General features: G+C 39.0%; 1 protein-coding gene and 1 long non-coding RNA gene across 4 annotated transcripts in view; both read right to left on the bottom strand.

Moving 5' to 3' along the window:
• Window positions 1-12,896, bottom strand: part of igsf9b (immunoglobulin superfamily, member 9b) — a 70,589-nt gene extending 57,693 nt beyond the window's left edge. For all 3 annotated transcript variants that reach the window (XM_088335330.1, XM_088335332.1, XM_088335331.1), the window contains exons 1-3: window positions 12,470-12,896; window positions 3,805-3,900; window positions 878-1,084 (exon numbers count right to left, since the gene is read on the bottom strand). In XM_088335330.1, the coding sequence (XP_088191456.1) occupies window positions 878-1,084; window positions 3,805-3,865 (268 nt within the window). In that variant the 5' untranslated portion in view covers window positions 3,866-3,900; window positions 12,470-12,896. The remainder of the gene's footprint in view (window positions 1-877; window positions 1,085-3,804; window positions 3,901-12,469) is intronic.
• Window positions 1-20,382, bottom strand: part of LOC148364968 (uncharacterized) — a 253,508-nt gene that overhangs the window by 216,191 nt on the left and 16,935 nt on the right. The gene's annotated exons all lie outside the window — the stretch shown is intronic.

Raw genomic sequence — 20,382 nt, 5'->3', positions numbered from 1 at the left:
AAAATCATTAGCTTGTTTTTGCCCAGTAAGGACCACAATGCCGCCTAGAGGTAAAATCTTGGGCCCTGGGCTTAAAATGTCAATCATTGAGTCTGGCCTGACTTCTATATTAAGGTTTTTGCTTATGTTTTTTTTTCTTCGTGGATGATCTGCACAGCATGCATTTGTTTTAGTCAAGTAAATATTTAGATGACTGCTTTTCACTTCTACTTGAGTAATTATTTTCTGAAGTGACAGTACTTTTTCTTGAGTAACGCACTTCGCCTCTGCAGTTCAGCGCCGTGCACAGTTAGTTATATTATTCACTTAACTATCATAAATAACATGCTTACCAAACTTTCAGTTGAACTCCAAATCATAAATCCAAAGAAATTTTAACCATCTGTGTCAAGGTAAAAGATGCGCCGCTTTCTCTTTAAGCCTCTACGTGGGTCACGTCAAACTTCATTTCCAATTCTCGCCAATATCTGTAAGCTTTCAAACTTTCATTCTGCTTTTCGGCTGCATATTTTGCCATTTGCCTCTTGTAATTAGCAGAATACGATTTTCTTTTTGGTGCCATTTTGTTCAGTTTCATTTTAGCCGAAATGAGCACTTTGGCGCTGCACTTTGGCGCTGCACTTCGAAGAGCACACTTGATCCGAGGGACTCGAAGTTAAATCGGTGCCGAAGTAAAGCTTCGGGTTTACTTAGCGACAAATCAAAGCTTCAGGTTTACTTCATCCACCAAGTAAAAATTCTGGTTTATTTTGGCGCCGAAGTAAAACTTCGGGTTTAATTCGAGCTTGCCGCTGGCCGGGTCGGATTGGGCCGGATCTTACTTCTAAAGATCACAATGAAAACAATCTTATTGTGTTATGCAATAATTGCATCTTGCCTTTGTAGTTTGGATGAACTCGTGGGGCATACACTCCAAATTTGATGAGAACGGGAACGCTGTACCCGAGCCGCACCCACTCCACCACATGTAACGGAAAGAGGTTGAGGCTGGTGGCGTCCTTTGATTTTGGAGTCAGGCTGCAGCCCAGCTCAGCAGAGCCACCCGATCTGCCACGCACAACTGATGAATACCCTTGGGACACGCCTGAAAAGATAAGATGTTATGAATAAATGAGATAAAACCAGCAAATTATTTAGATTATATTTATTTGGTTCAGAATCAAATTCGGTGGATCAGATCAGTCGTCAGGTTTCCCACATGTATCAGTTAAAAATAGCCGCATATTGTGTCCATCATTTATCATGAAGAAAGCGATACTCTAGACATATTGTATTTTTAGCTGCAGTTAACTGATTTGGATAATGATTGATCAGTCCAAAAGGAAAAATAATACAGACATGCAAATGAATAACGCACGCGGTTTAATTCTAAAAAACTAGGTTTTATTTACATGACATGGAAAATTGAATCAAACAAAAGAATAAAGAACAGTGTTGACACAAGCACCGGTGTCAACAAGAAATTCAGGAGCAGCTATTAAGATAACCAACTTATTTATATGATAAGGCTGATCACCAATGTCCCAAGCGGGCACATGCAGGTGAGTCCTCCCATTCAAACGCCTTTGAAGAAAAAAAAAGAGAGAGAGGGATTTGTGCATCTCTTAAAGGCGGTTGATGTCAGTCCTATGACTGGTTCAGTTCTTGTTGATGATTTTCAAAATAAAGATCTCCAATTTGTTGATTGTAGGCAAAATTTCATGCGGACACACAATGAAATTAATCTTATATCAAAACATGACACACATGCAAATCATTAATCTTTTGGTTACATCTAAACACTTAAGACTTTCAAATGTTTATTATACAGCTGCAGAGTGTGGTCCCTTCCTTTGAATGAATTGTGGGTCTTTCGAGGTGTCATTGGTTGGAAAAAGTTTAGGGTGAATAGATTTGTGGCAGTGTATGCCTCTACAATGGCTAGCTTGTGCTTTAAATCAGATCTTCATTGAACACTTTCGTGGAACACTCCCACTCAACATGCATGTTCAGAGGTGTTGTCAAACCGCGATGTGGCATTTGGTGACAAGATCTTAGAGTGGCAAATCCTACAAACACACCACAATCCCATTAGCGATACTTGGGAGTGGCTTCTCTTCTATATGCAGGCCAACTCCCTGGCTGCTATGTGCTCACATGGGCATGCGAGCCACTGGGTGCCACTGTTTGCTCTACTGCTCATCTGTCCCAGTCATTACTTTAATCCAGCAGGGCAGGGGGTGGGGACCAGGGCCTGATACTCTGATAGAGGGCTGAGGGCCTCTCTCCAGCCGACCTCCCACCACCCACTGGGGGTGTACACATGGTTAGAGGACCAGCACAATCAATCCCCAGAACCCCCTTCACACACGCACACACATGCACTAAAGAAGCGTGCTTGCGGTAGAGAGCAGCATAAATCCCAGATTGATCTAATTCCACACCCAGAGATGTTATTTAAGTTGCATTTTGGCCCCGATTCTCTGCCATTTAGGCGAATTGCTGTGTTACAATGACCCTTGCTCTTAACAGAGGGAGTCATGCCAGGGCGCTCATCATCCTTAGTGTGGATAGTTAACAGTGACATGTGCCAAATGCTAAAAGATGCTTTGACGTTAGCAGACAATTTGGCAAAGCATCAAGGCCAAGAGGGCCAACACATGTAAGCAACACTACAATATACAGAGCCAGACAGGGTTTACGATTGGTCTTGTAAATTCAACATACTGTATTTATTTGTGTACAACGCTCACTCATGTGTAACCACCCGCACACACCCAGAATTTCTAATTAAAATTCAGTGTAAAATTTTGTTTTACTTTTTCTTAGTTTAAATGAAGCATTGCAAATGACAGTTTGTTGAATACATGCAGCCATGATTAAAATCATTTATTAAAATCCTTCAAACACAATACCAACATAAATTTAAAATATATTTATTTAATGTCCTTCAAAGTCCGATTCATCATCAGACTCTCCCTCGTTGTGCTTGGTCATCTATATCATTGGTGGTCTAGTAGTTAGGATTTAGCGCCCTCCTGCCATGACTTGGGTTTGATTCCCGTTGCAGCCAGTGTTTTGTGATTTTGGTAAGCAACAGATTCTGACTGATTAATCATTGCACGAATACGTAATATACAAAAAAACCTTGTGCATAACACGCAACCAAACCTTGAGTTGTTTTTAATGTAAAAACCAAAACAGAAGCGCATTATACACAGATAAATGTGGTACATGCTTAAACGATTGGCTTAGCAAATGAAAATATTTGTATAGAATTAAAAAAAAAAACTAAAAAAAAAGAGAAAAACAATACATTCAGAAGTGACCGAAAATAATTACTTGGAATAATGACAATTACTAAAAATTCTTACATTTATTTGGACAAAAAGACTGACTAAATTATGATTGTTTTTCTCCACAAGATTGAAATAAGAATCCCTTTTTGGAATGCAGGAAGAAAAAACCCCATCTCAATAATATCCAATTGATCAAAAAAAATGTTAATCAAATACTAAAATATCTGTTTTTTGCAGGCCTAGCTACAATAAAATATTCTCCATTTGGCATTTTCATGTGTGCTTAAAAGACTTAATGGATTTTATCCGTAATGTAATACTCTTAGTTCCCAGCTTACAATTTCGTAGATAATTGTGCGATTTATTACTTGGTTTGCTGATGTCTTTGTAAGGTAAACGGTACGAACACACATTTTGCAGGTGACGGCTCCAGCTGCTTGAGGTCTGCTTTAAAAATGCTTGTCAAAGGTAAATGGCGCTAAAAAAAAAAAATCAGTTTGTTTGTACCAACTATTAAGATTCTCACCTAGCAGAAAGATGGCTAGACTGGTGGTGATCGCTTGAAGCCACCGTCTCTCCCGACCCATGGCCGTCTGTCACGCTGCTTCACGCATCTCCCAACCTAATAGGGGTGGTACACAAAAAAAATTGCTTAATGTATATATCATGATTTTATCTTCGGCGTTTCTCCACGGAATCAATTGTTGTGACGTTATATCCGGTACGTAAAAATGCGGGAAAACAAACAGGATTGGAGGAAGAGAGCGAGCCAAGAGGACTAAGGCAGGCGCCCATATTCTTTAAATCCAAATTACGGGCACATTTTGGTCTTCATACAGTTCCCGGGAAGACAGAGCTAGACATGATCGAAACTGTCTACAAACTTTGTGGCGGACCCTTATTCCACTGCGGTAATACTACAGAAGATGACCCCACATTTCTTGCGCCCTGTTGTCAACATTAACCAACCCAAACAACCCGCATTGAAACGTGAGCTTATTTCTTTTAGGGGCAGTTTTTTCACAAATGTTGTATTTTATTACCTTAAAGCACAGGTGCCAAACATGCGGCTTGGGCCAAATCAGGCCAGAGCTAAAATGAGTTGGACCCCCATGCCTTAAAGTATCACAGGGTTTTGAAAAAATATGTTGAATTTGAAGGATCTAGGTTTTAATTTGATTGGTCACACTTGTGCTGTGTTTTTTTTCTTTAAGGGGCTCCAATTTTTTTAATCATCTTACAGTGTTAACTATAAAAATAATAATTTAAAAAAAACATTTGATATACGTTGACTTTTCAGTTTATGGCATTTTGTGGATGAAGTGTATGATTTAAGTAGCTTGCTTTTTAGGAAAAAAAAAAAATTATAGTCGTCAGTTATTTCGAATCGCAACTATCGAAAATCGTCATATAAATTGAATCAGGACCTTATTATCGTGATACAATCGAATCATCACCAAAGCCTATTGTCTCATCCCTACAACAGCTCAGTAGCCTAGATGGTAGTGTGCCCGCTTTGAGACTGGGAGGTCGCTGGTTCGCGCCTCGGCCGAGTCATACCTAATTGGTAAAATGGCGGCGCCCTCTGTTGGCTGCGGCTGCATCGGCTCGCTACAACAGGTCAGGTGTATCGACATTTCGTTCTGTGTACATTGTTACAAAGAATGACAATACAAAGGAAATTATTATTATTATTATTAAAAGATGACAAATCCTATAAAGACTTTAGCAAAGAAAATACTAAAAGTATTATGAAATACCAAAAAGTAATGATTGATTCAAGTTATCATTTATGATAGCCATAATAGGCAAGAACCTACGGTAGAGATATTGTAATTTTGGGTTGAGATTGGATAAAGGAAAATACATATCTAGATAGTTCAACAATATTTCCAGTCAGTCTTAACCTCTTTAATGCTACGGGTCACACAAAACAAAAACAAACAAACAGACTCAGAGATAGTTTCTTTCCCAGAGCCATCACCACCCTAAATACACACTGCCCAAAAAAACTAAAACTCTCCACAAATGCTCTTTAAGGAGGAATACCTATACAAACACACTAGCTCATACAGATGTAAAATGGTATTCATGCCTATGGTTACTTTGCACAATGTTGACTATTTGCCAATTGCACATTGCACTACTACAATCCCCTGTAAGTTAACACCCAACGTAAATATCTTCTGCTTTTACATGCCCACACTTTTTTGGGTAAATATTTTTTGTTCATATGTATCCAAATTCTTTTTATCTTTTTATCTCTTTTAATCTTTTATCTTTACAGTCAAAATGTGTATCTGGAATGGCATGTCCAATTTCATTGTCACAATATGTTCAACCCGTTTTGTAAAAATTATAATAAAGGTATATTCTATTCTATTCTATTCTATTATAATCTATTCTAACGGTAGTTTAGTCGTGTTTGTGCTAATACAGCAAGTTGTTTCCCGCCCTCATAAGACCAAAGTTTTGAGCTATTTAAAACAGGGAACCATTGTCACAGGTCATGTAAAAGGTTTATTTTGATTAGTGTATAAACCTGAATTATTATCCTAAAATGAATATTTCCTGTGTAAAGTAGGTAAAGTAATCCCTTGTTAATCATTGGGTTACATTAAAAAAAAAAAAAAAAACCCGTGACAGGCGAAATACGTAAAATAGACACGTTTTTTTAACACTCATTATACAATTAAACACTGGATTTACTCAAAAACCAGAGAACAAACCTTTTTACGGGCTCAGGAATATGTTTTACGAATGAAAGTACTGTATACTGTAAACATTAACTTATTATTCAGCCAATCAGAATGCAGAACACAATGCACAAAATGGGATAGCAAAACAGTGAGAAGTAAACCGTGTTACAGTGAGGAATTACTGTATTTGATCTTTTTTACAAAAAGAAAGGAAGGAAGGAAGGTAGGAAAGAAAGAACAAAGTAAAAAACAAACAAACCAACCAACAAACAAAGGAATGAACAAAGAAAGACAGAATGTCATGATTGCCAAAGTGAAGACACCTGTGGCAATCGTTTGGCGCGCTGGAGCGCGCTCTCTGATTAGCTGACGTTCTCTTCTTAAGCGGTCAGCGCCCAGAGAAGGACATCAGACTGCACTTCTGTGTTACTGTGTGTTTCGCCAGATTACCAAGTACCAAAGACTACTCTCCTGTTTTGATTCCTGGCTTCGGTTCCGACCTGTTTCTGCCCCGCGTTTACGATCTACTCTCCTGACCTGGCCATCGACCTGCCCGCTAAGACGTATTGATTCTGCCGTTCCGTTCAACGCTGCGAGCGACCGACAACCATCGGCTTTCAAAGCCAGCTCTGTCAGCTCAATCCAATAAAGATTCCTTTAAAACGAACGCAATTGGGTCCGAGATTCCATTCTGGGTCGTGACACAGAAAGAAAAGAGAAATACTTTGGGGTTTACAGTCAATCATCTCTGAAGATTGTATGAGAGATAAAGTTTTTCATAATATTGCAAAACATAATAAAACAAAACTGAGACTCTTCAAGCTCTTTTTTGGAAACATACAGGTAAAGAATGCCCCGCAGGCGCTGTCTGCCGGTGTAAAGGGAGGAAGAAGACAATTATGCTATTTCCTGTGGCAATTTTGAAAGGCTATCATTAGAAGTTGGTCTCAAACGAATAGCTATTGTTGTCAAGCAACTCTGTTTTTTTGACAAATGCATTCAAAGAGCCTGTTACTGTCACAAAGAGTAGAAAACCCAAAGGGAGTCACTCCTAATGAACCAACATAATCCAGAAAGCTAATGCACCTGCAGCACATGCAAACATCGCAACCATGTTTCGTTGGATTTCACTGACACAAATTGCTTTTGATCTAGTCATGACTTAGCCTTCTGGATGGTACATTTGTGGCACCTTCAGCACAGTAATCCTACCATGCTGCTCTTAGTGTTAATAGTCTAATTGAATTGGTCAGACCAATCAAGGACACTCAATTCAGTCACTTAACAGTTGTTTTTACAGTGTATTAGGAATTATAATTGATATTCTGTATTTCAGGTGAATTAAGGTGTTGTGCCAATGCAGACTGCGGAGCTCTTGATTCTAGTTGTTTCAACTTTGGTGTATTCAGTCTAGGGCACTATATTCATAGCATATCCAAACTAAGCATTTGTTTCATGTTAAAAAACAATCTTATAGCACCGTGTCAGACAAAAAGTCAAAAACTGTCTGTTGGGTTTGACACTCATTTCACTTAAAATGTATAGTGCTGGGGTCGGGAACCTTTTTGACCGAAAAAGCCATTAAAGCAAAATTATTCAAAAAAAAAAAAGATTTAGAGAGAACAACAGCATATATTTTAAGACAAAATACAATAAAACCAGTAAACCCACTCTCCAGAAAAAAAGCCATTTTTTTAATTTCACTCCGTGTCATTTAACGGTTTGATCAAATCTATAAAATAATAATTCCAGGGACTGTGTTCCATCAATATCAATATTATATACCAAAAATATTATAAAAAAAATCTCCCGCCCTCAGTTACTTAAGAGTGTTAAGGCTCATTTTGACTGTCGTTTTTGTCCTAAATAAGGACTTCAAAAAAAAGGTGCAAGCAAAGCTCTTTCTTGAAAATGTCACAAAAGATTGCAAATGATAAGGATATTGTTATATTTACCTTCGGCGCAGACTGCAATGAGCGGGATAAAGGGAGTGCCTTGCACTGTGTGCAGAGATGCAACCCATTCTACCGCTCACTCAATTAAATTGCTCTGAGTGGTTTGTGGGTGTTTTTATTTATTTACAGTTTGATCAATAGGTTTCCATCATAAAGTATCTCAACAGTGAATATACATAGTTTAATGTGCTGGGTCTCTTTGCGACCTACTGCCAAAGTTTGTCGGTGTGACAGCCTGAGTGTAATGTGTAGTCAAGAATATGCCCTATATATACAATCGACTGAAACATCAATCCAGTCAGTGATGTTTGGGCTTTGTATGCACCAAAATCCAGATTAAATCACTTGACTGAGGAATGACACGGAAAAATGTGCAATAATTAAATACTATCTCTGAGTTATATGTACTCATAAAAAGAGCGATATATGGCTCGCGAGCCAAAGATTCCCGACCCCTGGTATTGTGTGTGAGGGGAAAAAAATATCAACCAGAGTTACCAGTAAAAAGGTTTGTGTAATGACCGGATACTTACACATTTTCTACAGCAACTAACCCAGTTTTATAGTTGAAGCTGATGTACTCACGGTTAACACGAAGACAACTCACAATTTCTTAATATCCCATGTCCTTAAATGGCATGAATAAATAAAGAGTAGTATGAAAAATTAATGCATAACAAATATTTCAAATAAAGTACTTTACCCTGAAAGGGATTTCTATCTGCACAACAGCTGGTCGACTCTGCTTGTCCATATGTTTCTCCTCACCAATTGCTGAAGTCATTAAATAACAGACTTGATTTGGGCTTACTACCATGGATCTATGAAGTATATCCAACTCTGTCTTGAAGGTCTAGAAAGTGACATATTGTTTTGTAACGTATATACAATTGTCCATTGTATTTGCCTTGATTGATGTTAGTGACAGTAAAGGACATGATAAGTAGTAGCAATACTCTGTTGTTAATCCTTTTTAATCCAGACAGAGACTGTAGTCTTTGTAAATCAGCCTGGTGGGATAACACAAGTGTCATTTTAGTAAACACTTTCACAATTGCACAAAGGAGGAATCATGCACAGATCTAACCAATGACAAGAATCACCGTATGAGTCTTTTAACTAATGGTTCATCAGTAAAAATATTTGTAATGGCTTGTGACTCTCAGTGGATGTGTTATTTTTCATATGTTTCATATCATAATTATTCTGACTTTGAGCTAAACGTTGCCTGGAGATGCAGCCAATCAATCACAATCAACTATCAGGCACCATACGTGCATTTAGTTGTGAGCGCATTACTTAAACATTTAGAGTTAGACCTTGCAAAGTATTAGTTTTTCCAATCCATCAAAAGAATTGGTCATCAACCATTCAATACCTGAATGTTTCAAGTACTCAGTGGTTCCAAATTGCCTGATACCCTCATCCGTGGCTGACTTTCTCCTTCCTGTTCAGAACATGGAACCTGTCAACCAAGTCTTTTTATCCAAAGCACTGCAGCGGTGATCCAAAATCTGCTTTCTTTGTGAACTTCTAACACAAATTCAGGTGAAACCATGACGTTCCTAAGGGCAGTGCATATGAAACTGTTTCGTTAAAGAAATGTGTCACAGTTGAGAAAAATAATCATATTTGTAAGGATACATTTATTTTTTTCACTGGCATATAATTTAAAAGATACTTTTTTGATCATGTATTTTTGTATTAACCTATGTATTAATTTGTGTACAATTTTGAAATATTTTAGTAAGCTAAGAAAAAGTAACCTATAAATGTGAAATAGTATTTGTCATCCGTCATATAATACACTTTTAATACTTAAAATGACCAGAATTGTATCTATATTGAGAAAATCAATACCCAAATCCAGCAAAATTATGTTATACGGCAGCAATACTTAAAATAAGGAAAATTATCTCACATGACAGATAGCAGAAAAAAATAAAAATGAATACTAAAATTGGAAAGATTGAAAATGTGGAATAATATTTTCCCCTCTTTACTTGAAAAATAAGTTTCAAATATAGCAGAGTGGTTAGCGCATGTGCGGCACAGTTCTGAGGTCATGAGATCGAACCTTCTCCCCGTGCTTGCGTGGGTTTCCTCCGGGCACTTCGTTTTCCTCCCACATTCCAAAAACATGCATGTTAGGTCAGTTGGCCGGTCCAAATTGTCCCTAGGTGTGAATGAGCGAGTGAATGGTCCGTCTCGTTGTGCCCTGTGACTGGCCGGCAACCAGTTCAGGGTGTCCCCTGCCCACTGCCCGAAGATAGCTGGGATGGGCTCCAGCACCCCCACAACCCTACTGAGGATAAGCGGTGCAGATAATGAATGAATGGATATGGCAGAGTTAGAAAAATATTTACCACAAGCACAATTACCTGCCATTTGTAATGCATTTTTTTTTGCCCATGTTGAGTATTATGTTTTCAGTTGACTAAGAAAAACAAACAAAAAGTAATCTAAAATAATGTTTGAATGAGCATTTTAGTATTATTTTGCTCACTTTACTCTAGCCACAACTTGATAATATACAGTAAGATCACAAAAACAACAAAACAAACCTCAATCAAATTGAGGAAAAACATATTTTTTTATGTCCTACTTATACCACCTTACTTAAGTTACCAACCATAAGAGAATGCAGAAACTGAAAATGGCATACAGTCAACAGTGCATAATCCAAACATGATTCCACTAAGTGATAAACCACTTGTTATATTTGTCTGTTTGTTATTTCACAACAAAAAAACACTTCACCCAGAATATACAACAATCAATTCCTAAGTTCAGTGGGCTGGCACACCACCCCAATTTATTAACTGTATTTATTGACTTTTTCATGTGCCAAAGGAAATGAACTATGCACACAGCGGGCACGAGTACAGCCATGGTCTCGTGAGCGGGAAAGCCTGCTGTTTATGGATTAATGTAGAGATTTCTGCACATGGCCACAGGGTTTATCCATCAATAACAACCTAATGAGAAATAATAGAAAGTTTTGAATATTAACTTCCGAGCTTTTAAAGAACAAATACATAAAAAGACTGTTTTGTAGTATTTTTTATCAAGTATTGCTGACATGATTGTAACAAGTAGCGATTCCCACTAATTAGTAACTTTGTCCCACCTGTTCCCGAACTCCGGGGGTCAGCTCAGTCTCAATAAGCTACTTTACAGACATGATCAGGAAATGAAAATGAGGGTTAAAAGTGCAACTACACAATGATGTTTCGAAATATGATGAAATTATCATTCTTAAAAACATCCTTACACAAGAAATTTATATAGGTCCTATAATTTGGGTCACAGCCTATCTTGACACAAATATAACCAACCAAGTCCTCAATTAACCAAATTTGTGGATTTTTAAATGTGGAAAAAACTTGAAAACACCACTCAAGTTGTCCAATACTCAAACTCCAAACCTCCGAGGTGTGGGGCTTCCTCATCCAGCTGCTTAGGTAAAGGACTTCCTTTAATTTTTTTGCTTAGTCTTATTTCATATATGCACGTTTCCCCCTACATGATATGTCACAAATAGTGAAAAACTAAAATAAATCCTGTATGTGCATTTAGAATACACCAGTCAGGCAACACCCCCCATAAATTCTCGTGGTACAACACAAAGGATTGCAGGCTTTCAGGATGAGGTGAATCGCTCTCGAGCACATTACCCATTGACACGTCTGTGAGTGCTCTGTGTTTTAATTAATAAGCAAAATTACGCATGATGTAGCAGGTAGATGAATATGGTCTATGTGAAAATGACAGCAGGCAACAAGCCTTTCACATGTGAAGCCCTACAACACATTGTCCAGCTCAATTCTCCTTGCCACCACCCAGACAAACCTCCTGTAAATCATAACAGGCGCATCTTTTGTTTGAGGCGCTCAACTGGAAAAAAGATGGTGTAACAAAACAACATAATAATACTTTCAATACAAATCACTCAAAGGCACAGCAAACAATTAAGCTATTAGATATTACAACACATCAAATTAAGACAATTAACATAACCGTGAAAGTATGCATTCATGCTTGCTTTTTAGGCAGGGTAATGAAATAATAGGAATAACTGCTAAATCAATATATGTATACATTTGTATAAACAACTGGTTTAATTACAAATTAGTGGCATACATATGGCAAAGATTAGATCACAAAAAAAAATCTTAAAACAACATAACGTATTCAACTTGATTTTTGTTTTCAAGATTGATCAAAAAAAGTAAATGGTCTGCATTTGTACAGTGCTTTTCAAGTCACCGAAAGCGCTTTACAATGTGCTTCACACTTACCCACTTACACGCACAAACACACGCACACACCGATAGCGGCGACAGCCTGATTGCTTATCACAAAAATACTTAAATACTACAAAAATACTATAATGGGAATACTAAGAAAAAACTTTTAGATAAATACTACAGAAACACCATTGATACAAAGTACTACTACAGTATTATAACGACAAATACTACAAAAAGAGAGACGATGGCTAAAAAGTACACTGCATTCATATAAATGAGTTTACCTTGCTTGAGGCACTTTTGAAAGTTGTACGTTTCAGTCCATGGACGTCGAGAGTTGTCTTGCAGATTCACATGGACTTTTTTCATCACTCCGTTAAAGAAATCCAGGACAAACGACTTTTTAAAACAAAAAAGTAATCACATTTTCAGATAGATTGTTCCCTCATGTCGATCTCACTTGCCAGTGATAGAAATTCACGAAAGAACCGGTCCAGCCTCAGGCACTTTAAAGTCCATTTAAACTTAGAGCGCCTTTCTTGTTGGATGCTTCTTCGTTCAAAGTGGTTAATTGTAGCTCAACAGTAAGGTCCAACAAAATATGAAGTTTGATGAGAAAAATAACCACAAGGTGCACCTTCCCTACTCGCTAGTTTCATTAGGGGTGGGGGGAAATAGGCACCGAACACGCTTGAGCCCAAACACTGATGGAGTCACCCCTCCCATTAGCTAAGTTCCCGCCTCTCATGACGCGACGCCCAAGGTCGTCAAAATAATTCAGTACAGATTCCTGTCACGACTTTCAGAATAAAACGTAGCACTTTTGTAAACATAATAATAACAATAACAAAGAAATCAGTGATGCAAGGTAAGATAATGTCAGGAGCGATTTTAGGTTCAAGGTGTCTTATCTCTCTGCCTTTCCACAGCCAATAACATACAAACATCTGTCTGCCATTAGAAAAAATTTATTATTTTAAATTAGTAATTCACAATTAAATAATGAACAAACAATCTACCTCTGTGTTCTCAAACGCAAGCTGCTTTATTACCTAGTCCTAGAAGATAATAATTCAGTATCACAAGTTTCAATATCAATTCATAGCTTTTTTTTAACAGTAAGTGGTTTTTAGATAATCCATCAAAATGTTATGATAATGTGGCCAACTGATGATGAGAAAACATTTCAGAAGACATCTTGCATTTGGTTCTCGATGGGATGTTTAAATTTGGCTTTTCCGTGAGTCAAATGGACTGAACCATTTCAAGACAGGGGAGTATTCACGACGCTGCGTTGTTCACATTTTTGTTGTGTTTTCCTTTTTTGATGTTATCTGCGAGGTTTTCATCATGTTTAAGCCTATCCTGGTCTTTATCTAAGCCCCAGTGTGTAATATTAGACAATGCTGTCTAATGCAAAAGAAAACCAGTACCACAGGAAGCAGACAAACATAACTGGATTCCACTATGTGAAAGAAATACAAATTTGTCGACCTATTTTTTTTAACAACATTGGTATGATTGTTTGTGCATTTTTGCCTAGAATTGAAATCATATTTTTACTTATTTTTATTTTTTGTTTGGGTTTTACTTGTTGTTTCTCTGTTATTAAAGTAAAGCACTTTGGTACACCGAATGGATTGTTGTAAAGGGCTGCATGAATAAAGTACATTTGCATTTTTTAAATTCAATTATTATAGGCCCTTTATATTGAAGACGACCTAAGCCAGTTCCCTCAACTAGCTACGTGTCAGCGAGAGCTTGGTGAAGGACTACATGAGCGCCTCACACAAAAGCGCCTTTCTGGGAGAAAGAGTAGAAGTGGAGATGTAACAAAAGAAAAAAACAGTGGCTCCCCAAAAAGGCAAAAGATGCCTATGAACTGCCTTCTTTCTCTAAGCTCACAAAACGAATAGAATACCTATCAAGCTCATCCAATTGCTCCCCTTAGGCCTATTAATGATCGCAATTTTCCTTAAATTCAGTGCCATAACATATAAATACGTTTTCAGCATTGTCCCTGGGTGTCAAAATGTAAAAATAAGAACAAAATTAGTATATATGGTGTTCGGGACATTACTTTAAAAAATAATTCGTTTTAGTCACTCATTGCTTCTTCAAAAAAAATCACTGGGTGGGAAACTGAATTACTCTGTAGCAAAATTAACTCGTTACCGGGGGGAAAGTTGTTTGTTAAAGAATTTGAAATTTTCAGAGCCGTATTTGAGCCAGTTGAATAAATAAGGGGCGGTGTTATGCCGAGATTTGCATCCCCTGGCTACTATAACCACTTTCACCTCGTTTTATCTCACTTTTCGGGAATGTAATGGCGAACATACAACCAAAACCACCTCGTTTTGCATTTGTTGGGAATGTAATACAATTTAAACCATCTGTCTTTGTATTTTTGTGAATGTAATCGAACGGTAATGCACACCTTATATAAATCACTTTTGAGCAGGTAACGTGTTTATTTTGCCTTTTTCTACTCAAATCGCTCGTATTAAAACTGTTATGCACTGCATCATAAAGCTTATTTCAGCATAATAAGCTTTATGGTAGAGCGCATAACAGTTCTCAAAAGTGATTTATTGACGATGTGCATTATACCGTTCGATTACATTTACAACAAATACAAAGATGGAATGGTTTAAGTTGTATTAGATTCCCAACAAATGCAAGACGAAGTGGTTTTGGTCACATGTTCGCCATTACATTCCCGAAAAGTGATATAAAAGTGAGATAAAACGAGGAAAAAGTGGTTATAGTCGCTAGGGGGTGGAAATCTCGGCAGGGATGCATTTCTCGGCATAACACCTGCCCGTGTGTGCGCTGCAACTGGCTAGGAACCAGTTCAGGGTGTCCCCAGCCCACGGCCTGAAGATAGCTGGGGTTGGCTCAAGCACCCCACGCCCACTCTTCTGAGGATAAGTGGTGCGGATAATGAAGGAATGAATGAATTCATGAATGAATAAATGAAATAATGGATAAGAACAGTAGTTGTGGTATAGGACCTTGTAATATTTATTGCAGATCCCCAGCAACAGATTTATCATACACTCGAAGTGAAAAAAAAAAAACTGCAGTAAACAATATTAGATGAGTTTGGTAGATCAAATCTAATGCTTGACAACTGGTCAAGTAGACATATACTACTGTTTTTTTAAGGATTTTCATACAACAAAAGTAAACAGCTTAACAACATAACACTGCAGTGTTAAAAAAGAAATCAAACTCTCACAACCTGATACAACTGGTCAAGTAGAAATCTGCAACTGCACGTTAAATATTTTGTACACAACAAAGTCAACCTTAAAACAATTTAGAGTTTCTATCTAATCCCCATCTCTACCGCTCTCACTTTCTCTCCTCTGTCCCTCAGTCTGTTTTGTGTTATTGAAGATGGTTGCTGTTGTTGTTGTTGTTGTTGAGTCACTCAAGGCGCCTAAGGATAATCCTTAGTAGCGCTAGACTCGCTTGTGGGAGGGCTCCGTAGTTCTCCGAAGGAGAATCCCAGCTGGCGGTGGTATCGGGCAGACTGGAGTGCAGGGCACCGTAGCCAGAGATGCTCGGCCGATTCTTCGTCCTCACCGCAGGGACGGCACCGATCGTCTTCGCATTTCCCCGTCAAATGTTGCCATCTTCGGAGGGAGGGGTGATGACCGGACCGGAATTGTAGAAGATCGACAAGGTCTTTCTTTGAGAGCTGGGGTTCTTCCTCCGGGTCGTGGTGGGAAGAGGTAAGAGAAATGAGACGTGGGTGGGTAGATGGGGCGGTTTTGCAGCTCCTGCGAATAATGGCGAGCCGAGTTTGTGGGTCTAGCGGGGCGGTAGGTTGAGGGAAGGCAGAGCCTAATTTAGCCTGCTCGTCTGCAAGGTCTTTACCCGGGAGGTTGCAGTGACCCAGGACCCAGATAAGCCGGATTGCTCTTGGATGGGGAGAAGGCCGCAATTGAGGAGTTAAGGGACAGGAGGGAGGGGTCTGTTATATTAGGGTTGGAGAGAGCTTGGAGGAGGGACTTGCAATCCATGATGATGGAGGTTGAGGACCAGTCGTTATTGTGGTCTAGGCAGACGGTTACAGCGATCATGGCAGACTTTTCGGCCTGAAAAGAACTGCTAAAGGCCCCGGTTGGCGCATGCCAGGAGTGGATTAGTGTGTTGCCTTTAAAGACAACCACTCCGGCTCCTCCATTCTCTGTACGGTTGAGGGTGGAGCCATCGGTGAAAATATACAAGTCAGTTGGGCCAAGATCCGCAAGTGTTTCCTCTGCAGTGACAAGTTGTTGGGCAGGGGATGCGGAATTTGGGACGGGGGTGAAATGGATGGGTGGTGGGGGCGCCAGAGGCCACGGAATATTAGGGTCATGTACAGACTCCGAGTCCACTGGCGTGAGGTTGAGAGAGGATAAAATGGGGATTGTGGAATTACGCCAGTCCTCTCTCTTGAGGCGTTTAGGACCGTGCTTTTGGAGAAGTACACTGCTGTGATCGTTGGGAGGGAGGTGGAACCATTCATCAGCTTTCCTAAGGCTGGCAAGCTGAAGTCGGGAGGAGAGCGGTGGGAGCTGGGCTTCATGGAGGACAGCGTCGATGAGAGTAGATCGAAGTTGGCCCGTAATTGCTCGAGCCGCGTCCGATTGTGCCCTCTCCAGTTTCTGGATATTGGTGTTGGAGGCCCAGGGCGCCCAGGCAGCAGCTGCATATTCAGCGAGCGATCTGACGGTTGCAATGTAGATCGTCCGCATCTCCAAGGGCCGCCATCCCCAAGACGTGCCGGTCAGTTGTCGCAGGAGATTGAATCGTTGCTTCATGACTTGGCTCAAGTGCCGGACATGCTCATTGAAGGTCAGTCGGCGATTGTATCGAACCCCCAGGAAAGTAGGAGTAGGATTAATCTTGATGGTTGCTGTGTTGGCTTGAATGAGAGCCCTGTTCACGGTCGCGTGTTGTTGGTGAATAAATATCCCTAAAGGCTAACAGGGGGATGGTCTGCTTATCTATGTTGATTTAGACAAAGTAATGCATCACTTTTGACCATCAGTAACGGTACCGGCAATGTAACGACGGGAAAATAATTAGTTAGATGACCCAGTTACTGAAAAAAAACGGCTTTATGTACAGGCTTGGGGGGTAACAGAATACATGTAACGGTGTTACATAATCAGAATACCATTTAAAAAAAAATTGCATTCCTTCAGTTCCATGAAAAAAGACGTAATCAAATTACAGGTATATTTTGTAAAAATAATGTTTACTCGGCAGGTAGCAATTTTATTTAAAAGCATTTTTATGTTGCAAACTACAGAAGAGAATGTAGAAGTCTGTTGTGCGTTAGTTTTAACTCGTCATTCTTTTCCTCATTCTTAATAGCTTTGTTTACATTTGCCATCTCCGTTCACTCCTCTATCTACGGTTTCATTTACACACACACGCGCGCGCGCACTGGTGGCACACACACACACATGCGCACTGGTGCTCTGTATTTTATTTATAGCACTAAAACTTGTATATAAAAAACTTTGATATTTTGTCCACACATCGAGGAATTCCTCATTTCCTAGTTTTTCTTCCTGTATCCAGGGATTGACAGTGGGTAGGCATAGTGAAGCTGTGTGGTGAGAGAAGCAAACATAGGGATACGTATGGACAGTTAACGATTTAAAACTTTTTTCTTTGTAAAAAAGATGACCCTTTGTCATCGACAGGGCAGAGGGATGTCGTATCGTGCATGCCCGCAGGAATGCGATCACCATGGTGAACAAAACCGTGTGATCACATCACAGGTATTTGGGATGCTGACAAGTTCTTGCAAAGTTCATGCATCAGGTCAGTATTCCTGCAATAAAATGTTAATTTGCAAGCCAAGTGCTCTTGTGTTCATTGAAAGCTTTGTTTCCATGTTGGAGATATCAAAAATGCAGCCAAAAAAAAGCACCAAATTAAATGTTCTCCCTAACATGCATCGTCTCACAAAAAACATTTTACTCAGAAGTTTCCTTGTAGACTAGTACTTTTAAGAAACTTAGCAATTTTCAACTGTTGTTTACTAAACTCTATTTGTACCCAGAAAGAAATCCTCGTCCAACACACCAATTCACAATGTATTCAAAACCTAATATGATTGCTCATATTCCTAACTGATCCCCATTTTACTACCACTGTCTCAAGGACCACTTGTTATGACAGTTTATCATAACAATTGGGTCAGTAGGCCAGTTTCCATTAAAGAAATGTATTTTTATGTCGCCTTAGTTGGTGTTCAACCACCAGGAGGTAGCCAATCTTTTGATAAACGAATTGCTGCTTTCAATCACATAGACACCCTTTTGAAAATATTGCATAACAGACTATCCGTCTATGCACTATGGCAGTGTTTTTTTTTTTAACCTTTTTGAGACAGAGCACACTTTTTTTCATCAAAAAATATCAAGGCACACAGTCTGTTAATTTTTTTTATGAATTAATTGCTCGCACCATTTTTATGTTTTGTTTTCTAAACCTAAATTATCATGTAGCTTAAATAGTCAGTATTACTTTTTTCTTATCATGTTGCTTAAATAGACAGTATAACAGTTTTTAATCATTTGGGAAAAAAACGAAAACGTGAATATAAAGAAGAGTAGGGGAAAAGAAAGCAAAAAACGGACCTTATTTCTCTTTATTTCAAAAGTAATTAATTTGGTCACTTTGAGTCTCCGTATTTTGTCTTCTTCCGTTGTACTTTTAGCACTAGTTTTTGGTGGCACAACAGAATACTACAATGTCTAGTGGACAAAATATACACTGTCTCTTTAACTTTCGTATAACATTTCTGTAATTTTGGATACAACTAAATTATAAAAGGTTTTACTAAATATTTTATCCAGAATTAAGAAAACATTATCTGCCTGTTGAACTTTTTTCAATATGTTCTTGCTTTTTTAAGATTTTTTTTCACTAAACTAAGAAAATAATTAAAACCATCAGAATTATGTGCAAGATGTTTACATTATTTGATTTTTTTTTTTGCAGTGCAATCTGAAACAGCTTATTAAAACAAAATAAATTATTAAATATACAAATCGATATAAAGTATTTGTAATCCTTTAAATGTAAACATCACAGAAAGCAAATGATTAAAGCAAATTAAATTAATACATATTAATGTACATCTAAATGTGAAATTCAAAAGGATCTGGAAAATGTGAACGATTTCACAAATGTTGAATATGCCCATTGCCTGAAAGACGGCATAGGTCAAATCGGTAATCCAGCTCCTGCCTAACATGCTAAAGCACATATAGTTTTCATTTTATAAACAAATTACTTGCTTGCGAGTTAAAACAGGGAAATATTATATATTTAATGTAATTATTTTTTTATTATTCGAAGGATATTTATACTCCTAGAACACAGTGTACAGTAAAAATAAGAAGAAAATAAATAATCTGCTGCCACCTACTGATATGGATGAATGGTACAGTTACCCAGCTGACCACTACAAGAAAGCAAATTTTGTAAAGCTCAAGTTGGTCAATTTCCTGTGGCACACTTAACAAACGGTCACTGTAGTGTGATTGATTGATTGATTATTGCTCCAGCGAAGGTCGGGGGGTCCCGTCCCTGTGCGTTGAGCCGACCAGATGAACCAGGTTTTTCCAATGCTGGCGGTCTTGTGCCAGCTGTTCTGCATCCTCTACAGCAACTCCGTGTTGTTGGAGGTCGCCCGCAACGACGTCGAGCCATCGAGTGCAGGGTTTCCCTCGTGGTCGTCTCCAGCCTGCGGCCTTTGGGTCGAACTGGAGAATGGCTCGTGTCGGATGGTCTGGTGGTAGACGAAGGACATGGCCAAACCAGCGGGTGTGGCGTTGTGCGACCAAGGAAGATGCTCGGGGCTGGCACGTGCGGGCTCAGAGCTCTTTATTGGAGACTCGCTGGGGCCACCTGATGTTCTCGATGGTTCTGAGAGCCCTGCTATCAAAACCGTCGATTCTTGTGGCCAGGGTGTCGTTCAGGGGCCATGTTTCTGAGCCATAAAGCAGGATAGAGTACGGCGAGGTTGTAAATGCGGAGCTTCGTCTTGCGTGCGATGGTCTGGTGCCGCCAGAGTGGTTTCCAGAGAGATTGCAGAGCAGATGCTGCCAGGGCTCTTCTGCGGAGAATCTCTGGTTTTAGGTCCCCATTGTCTGTCACCATGGACCCCAGATACACAAAG

Source organism: Urocampus carinirostris, chromosome 5 (genome assembly GCF_059441175.1).
Source record: "Urocampus carinirostris isolate Australia breed hairy pipefish chromosome 5, RoL_Ucar_1.0, whole genome shotgun sequence".
In the NCBI taxonomy this organism is placed as follows: Eukaryota; Metazoa; Chordata; class Actinopteri; order Syngnathiformes; family Syngnathidae; genus Urocampus; species Urocampus carinirostris.
The sequence above is the reverse complement of the archived record's forward strand: the minus strand, read 5'-3'. Positions and strand labels throughout refer to the sequence as shown.